Source organism: Pseudozyma flocculosa (assembly GCF_000417875.1).
Source record: "Pseudozyma flocculosa PF-1 unplaced genomic scaffold scaffold00018, whole genome shotgun sequence".
NCBI lineage: Eukaryota > Fungi > Basidiomycota > Ustilaginomycetes > Ustilaginales > Ustilaginaceae > Pseudozyma > Pseudozyma flocculosa.
In genome coordinates, this window is record NW_006920886.1 from 215,071 (window position 1) to 221,346 (window position 6,276).

Below are 6,276 nucleotides of genomic sequence, written 5' to 3' on the forward strand. Positions count from 1 at the left end.
ATATAGATCACGTTGTCAAGCCCAAGAGGGGCGAGGCGGGGGCGAAATACGGGGTTACGGGAAAGAGAGGCGGGCGAGAGGGAGAGAGAGCGAGGCAGGGAGAGGGGCTAGGTGCAAGGTCGGCGGAGGCGTGCAGCGCCGAGCGCGGATGACGAGGCTCTGCTGGCTCGACCGCTCCAGCTGCCCGACTCGCCCGCAGAACGGTGGTGCAAGCGTCTAGCCCTGGTGCTTGGCAAAGTAGTCGACCGCCGCTTGAGGCCGGTACTCTTCAGCCACGGCGCTGTGGCAGCAGCGCGGGACACGCGAACAGAGTGAGGCAGGCAGTCAGCTTCACCGTCCAAGATCCTCCGGTCGCTTCGTCGGTCGGTCGGTAAATCGGAACGGGCGGGCCCTGCCGGCGGCGGACACTCACTCCATGTTGGGGAAGAACTTCTCGCCCTTCTGGACAAAGAAGCGGGGCGTCCACGTCTCGCCCTTTTCCTCGCGCTCGCGGACGAGCTGGCGCTGGTGCTCCTCGATGGCCGTCTTGCTCTCGGTCGCCTTGTCGAGGTTCTTTTCCTTGATGCCCTCGGTGACCTTTGACCAGAGCCTGCGGTGGATGATCCAGGGGCAGATGCAGACGCACCTAGTTCAGTCGACGTGCTTTCGGCAGCTCGACGCCAACGCATGGGGCAAGGCCGCCCGCTCCTTGGCCGTCGGCCCTACTCACCGTCTGGACTCAAACTCTTCCTGCTCCGACTCGGGGATCACCTCCTTCTGCACAATGTTGGCCTTCTTTGCATCGAAGAGCTCCTCGGTCTGACCAGTCTGTGGGGTTAGGGGGTCGGTAATGGCCGAAGAGGTGACGCCTGCGGTCAGCGGAGCTCAGGTCGACATCGACGCCTTCCACGTCGAACCGGCAAGCGGGACCCACCTGACTGTTCTTGAACTCCATGGCCTCGTTCCACTTGCCTGTGATCTCGCCAATCGTCTTGCCCTTGTGCGTGACCTTGCCCGCGATGGCGTTGTAGGTCCCCGTAAAGTAGCCCTTGGTCTTGAACTCGACGTCGCACGCAATGTCGTTGGCCACGTTGTGGACGCGGCTCGTGTCTCCGAGCTCGAGGACCATCTTGCCAAACAGGATGCCGCGCGCGTACTGGTTGCACATCCCAATCTGGTACTCGCCGTCCTCTAGCCGGTCAAGCAGCACGACACGGTTCTCGCCGCCGATGAGGGTCGCCGCCGAGTTGCCAAGGAATTTCGACTTCGGCTTGAGCTCGCCGTAGATGAGCAGATTGTTCTCGGGAGAGATGTAGTAGTAGGCGCTGATGGGCGGGTGGTGAGACACCTGCTCGGCGATAAAGTGGCCCTTGGTGCCGTTCGGGTAGTTGTACGAGCAGCGGAAGAACTCGCCGAGCACCGGGTTGTACCTGGCGGCCGGTCGCGGAGGGGGTGGGTGGGCCGATGCAGGATGTCAGTCGCAAAGCGGCAAGGCGCAGCGAAACAGTGCCGGCGGCGCACTCACGGCTTCTTGACGCCCTTTGGCTTAATGTGCCAGCCGGAAAGGTAGTACTGCGTCACCTGTAGGAACCGCCTCTCTACGTCGTCGTTCTGGCCGGCGCTGCGCGAGAGATGCACCAGTGATGACGAGGCGGGGCAGCCAAGGAGAGGAAAGACGTCAGTGTGCCAGGCTCGGAACGACGGACACGGGGCGGCGCGTCACGGCGCCTCTCACCCAAAGATCAGGTCGGGGTGGCTCATAAAGTCCTGCGTGCACCACGGACGGCGGGAGGCATGGATCAAGGGCGACTTTGTCAGCATGCAAGCGCTCCCTGACCCTCTAGACCTTCCTCCGCCGCTCCTCCTCTCCCTTTGCGCGGATGCGACTCCGCCCGGGCGCAGGCCCGCCATCGCACGCGGCCCTACTCACCGTGATCCGCTCGAGCATGCTCCTAGGCTCGAGGACAAAGGTGGGCAGGGTGACCTTGGAGAGGTCCATGCCTATCCGCAGCTGCCCGATGAGGCTCATGAGGATGTTTCCAGACTCCTCATCGAGCTCTTCGGTGTCGTCGGCGGCCGCACCCTCCGGAGGGCGGTCCTCCTTGCTCGGCTTGACATGGCTCTTTGCGCCAGAGACGGCCGAGTTGACGTGGTCCAAGAGGCCCATGGTCGGTGCTTTGCTGTGCGTCGTCGGACGCAGAGATGGTGAGGGGCGGGGGTTCGGTAAAAGACGGGAGACCGGATCCGCAGCGGATGACGAGAGGAGGCTGGGTCAGCGAGATGAAGCATCTACGCGCATGGCTTCGACCCAGTGGCGGCCGTCGGAGCCTCCAGCTTTCATTTCCTCGGTGGCAGCCAGCCAACAGCTTCGACAGAGGCAAGCTGGTCTGCGCGCCAGGGACAGGCAAAGCGAGGGGACGGATGCCGACGGTTCCGGAAGGAGCTGCTGCCCTTTCAGCGCCGGGCGATGGGTGGGATGCCGTGATGCTTACCTCGTGGGCAGAGATGGAGTACACGAGCGAGGTTCGCGTCGACGTCAAAGGATCAGCCAGAGGTGATGGGTGGAGACGGCACGGGCAGTCTATGTCGCGAGGTGAGGGGAGCGCGCAGTCGATATGGACGCCTCTCTGTGAGCCAAAGGATGGGCGGCGTCGGAGGGAGAGCGGGTCGAGCGTGGCGGCGTGGCGGAGGCGTGCAGCGCGTTTCGATGCGGTGCGGTGAGGTGCGGTCGCAGCTGGTGGTGGTGGGGACGGTGATGGCGAGCGCCGTAGGTAGCTCGTGCGCCTGGGGTCGCGGTTCGGATGGGGACGGGGTATGGTGGCGGGGATCAAGGGCAGGACATGTATCGAGCGGCTCCACGAGTTGGGAGGGAGAGGGTGCAGTCAGGGCGGATGGGCAGTCGAGTCGAGTCGAGTGAGTGGTGAGGCCAGGCCCGGGCGGAGAGGCAGGCCAAGCGAAAGGCGAGGCGACGTCTTGCGGGCACGTTACGTCGGTCGGTCGGTCGGTCGGGCGGGCAGGCGGGCAGGCGGGCAGGCGGGCAGGCGGGCGGGCTGAGACGAGGCAGAGGCAGAGGCAGAGGCAGAGGCAGAGGCAGAGTAGGCTGCGTAGGGGCCGCGCTCTTGATCTCTGGGTGGGACCCGGCTGAGGGATCCCGCTGCTGGCTGACGGGGTCCGTGACCGCGGGCGAGCGGCTGGCCTGCTGCTTGCTGCTGCCGTTGCAGCAGGCGCTGCCACAGAGGGAGGGAGAGGTGGCTCGAGAGCAGGCAGGCCTCTGTGGCCCCTTGCTGGATCTGGCTGGGCCCCCATTTTTTAGTTTTTATTTTTTATTTTTTTTATTTTTTATTTTTATTTTTTGTTGGCCAGCAGGCTAGGCCAGGCCAAGGCAAGCAAGGCTGCCACCGCCCTCTCGTTGCGGCGACGGCGGCGCGTGCGAGGGTTGGCCAGCAGGCAGGCGTCCGTCAGGCAGGGGCCGCTGCTGCTGCTTGTGAAATCCGCGTCACCGCCGACGCAGCGCAGCTCCCTCTGCTATGAACTAGCTGCGCCTCAGACCGCTCGTCACGCCCCTCCGCGGCACCGCCATGGGCCTCCGACTCCTGTTTTTTGAGTGCCCCGTTGGACCGCTGCTGCCCTGGCCAATCGACCCAACCATGCCAGCCCTTAGGCCGCCGGCGTTTGTCAAGACAAAGGGGTCGATGGGATGCCAGCAGCCGCTACGACGGCAGCAGCACCCTGGCCTCGTCGTCTCGCCAGCCTAATGCTGAAAAGCCAACCGAACGGGGCGAGAGGGGAGCATCTCCGCCCAACCGCCCCATTCTCCGGCGGCGCGACGTCATTCCCGATCGCTCAAAGCCACCTCGCCTCGCCTCCACACCTGCCCCCGCCTCTTTTCGCGGGCTCCGCTTCGGAACCGAAGCTGGGACGGCCGCCCGCCCGCGAGGCTCGAGAGGCACAGAGATCAGATCCCCTCTTCTATCTGACCGACGTGCACAGACGGCCGGATCAGGTTGCTGTGGTGCGGGAAAGGCGTCGGACACTGGTTCGCAAGTCGACGAGAGACGGGAAAGAACTGTAGAGTGGTTTCGACGGGAGCGATATGCAAGGATCGTGGGCGGGGGCGGGGCGCGAGGAAGGCGGAAAACATGTCGGATGATGGCGGGAGCAGCGGTCAGGAGCGACAATGGTTGGCGGAAGGGCTTTTGGAATGGGTCAGGACCAGGCTGTGGGGAACGTCTAGCGTCGACCAGGGCCGATAGGACAGCAGAGGAGGAGGAGGAGGATGTTCGAGTCCATGGGTGGAGATGCAGGAGAACTATCGATGTGGTGAGCGAGTGGGGGATCTCAGAATGGCGGAGCCGGAGGGACAAAGCAGAGGCATAGCGGACCGGAGGCGTGCAGGCCGGCGACCTGGCTAGACGAAGAAGTGGGTGTAGATGCGGCTCGAGGCGGCGACGGCCATCTCCTCCATCTTGTACGAGTTGAGCTCCTCCTTGATGCGCTGCGCCAGGACGGGCGTGAGCCGGTTGCACGTGGCCAGCTCGCCGCGGCGGTCGTAGACGTGCGCCGGCCAGGTCGAGTGGTAGATGTGCTCGTCGGCGAACACGAGCTTCTTCTTGGCCTGCGGAGGGCCCGTGACGGAGCGCGGCGTCAGCGCCTGCGCAGCTTCGCCGCCGTCCATCATGAGCGAGAGCGTGGGCATCGACGAGTTCGAGTGGTGGCCCAGGACGGCGGCGGGCGGCGGTCCGCCGTGCGGCGAGGCGGACCGGGGCGTGTTGCGCGCGCTCGCCGACGGGTCGTCGCCGGACCTCGACCCGGGGCGCGAAGAGTGGGGCGAGTCGATGCGCGCCACGCCGTCGAGCCGCTCGCCGCCGTCGGTCGAGATCTGCGTCATCGACGGCGTGCTGCTGGTCAGGGCCAGGCCGTTGGACGCCGGCTGCGGCGCATCGTACGAGTTGGCGCGGACCCGCCCGGCAAACGGACGCTCAAACCCTGGCAGCTGGTCAAACGACGTCGTCTTCTTGAGGATGCCCTTGGGGTTCTTGAAGTTGGCCGCGCTGGCACGCGACCGCTCAATGCCCTCGCCCCAGTGTCGAAGGCTGTCGGTCTCGAACTCATCGGCCGAATCCTCGCCGCCGCCCGCCGCCGGCATGTGCGGGGGCTGCAGCTCATCGTCGTCGAACGACGCGTCAAAGCCCCCCTCGTCGTAGGGCATGCTGAGCTGGGGAGGCAGCGCCGAAACGCCGGGCGCCGGCGCCTCCGGAGGTGCGTAGCCGGCGGCGCCACTGCCGCCGTAGTGAGCCGCCTCGTGGTCGTCGTTGGTCTCGGCGTCGGCGTAGGTCGTCTCGAGGCCGGTGGGTGCGTTCGAGCTGATGGAGCCGCTGCTGCCGCCAAACTTTTTGCGCCAGCCGCGCTTGCTCTTCATCTTCTGCTTCTCCTCCTCGATCATCTTCTGGCGCGTGTTGGAGGCGGCGCTGGCCTCGGCGGTTCGGTTGGCCCGTGCCTCGGCCTCGGCCCGCTCGCGCGCCACTCTTGCCTCGAGCTCGGCCTGCTGCTGCATCTGCAGCTGGTGCTGCCGCACGTACGACGCCGCTGGCGTCATGCCGTTCTCGGACCCACGCGAGCTCTCGAGCTCGACGGTGGCGTGCGTGATCGAGGCCGTCGCCGGGCTCGCCTTCTTGCTCTTGCCCTTCTTGGCCTTGGCGCCCGTCGCCGATCCGATGGCCGAGTCGTCGGCCGCGGCGGCCGGCGGCAGCGTGCCGAAGCTGTCGTTGTGGAAGCCCTCGCGGCCCTCGCGCTCCTTGTCCTTGTTGAACATGTTGGTGAGGCCCATGAGGCTGTGGCGGCGCGCCAGCTTGCCCAGGTTGCCCACCTTGCGCAGCATCACCGATGCGCTCGACACCGTTGACGAGATCGAGATGTTGTCGGTCGACGAGTTGAATTTGCGGTTGAAGATGCTGCGCTTGCCGTCATTGGCGCTCGAGAGCGGCGGGCGGGCGCTCCGCCGCGAGCTGATCGAGGCGGCCGACGACGCTGGGTTGGCGCCGTTGTCGGGCGTACGCGGCGGCGACGTGGAGCGCGTCGAGCCGGTGGAGCCGTTGGTATCGCCCGACGAGTTCGGGTGGCCGCCGGCGACCGGACCGAAGGGCGCCCGGCCCGGACCCGTACGCTGCGACTCGGCCGCCTGCTGCATCTCGGCCATGTTGGAAAAGGACAGCGCCTTGCGCAGCTTACCCGACAAGCCCGTCTTTTTCGGCTTGGCCCCCGGCATCGGCGTCGAGCGTCCACCGGCCGGCCGCGACT

The 6,276-nt window shown here is 66.0% G+C and overlaps 2 protein-coding genes across 2 annotated transcripts in view; both read right to left on the reverse strand.

Annotated features, from left to right (window-relative positions):
• Positions 1 to 216: 216 nt before the first annotated feature.
• PFL1_05155 (uncharacterized protein) lies at positions 217 to 2,146 on the reverse strand (the record flags this gene model as incomplete). The annotated part of the gene is made up of 7 exons (XM_007882685.1): positions 217 to 280; positions 413 to 589; positions 710 to 807; positions 914 to 1,409; positions 1,505 to 1,600; positions 1,715 to 1,746; positions 1,910 to 2,146. 7 exons carry the CDS (start codon positions 2,144 to 2,146, stop codon positions 217 to 219), a joined length of 1,200 nt encoding a protein of 399 aa, XP_007880876.1.
• Positions 2,147 to 4,387: 2,241 nt separating this feature from the next.
• PFL1_05156 (uncharacterized protein) overlaps positions 4,388 to 6,276 on the reverse strand; it is a gene marked incomplete at both ends in the record, with an annotated part of 3,546 nt that continues 1,657 nt past the window's right edge. Inside the window, one exon of the mRNA XM_007882686.1 lies at positions 4,388 to 6,229. Within this exon, the coding sequence (XP_007880877.1) occupies positions 4,388 to 6,229 (1,842 nt within the window). The remainder of the gene's footprint in view (positions 6,230 to 6,276) is intronic.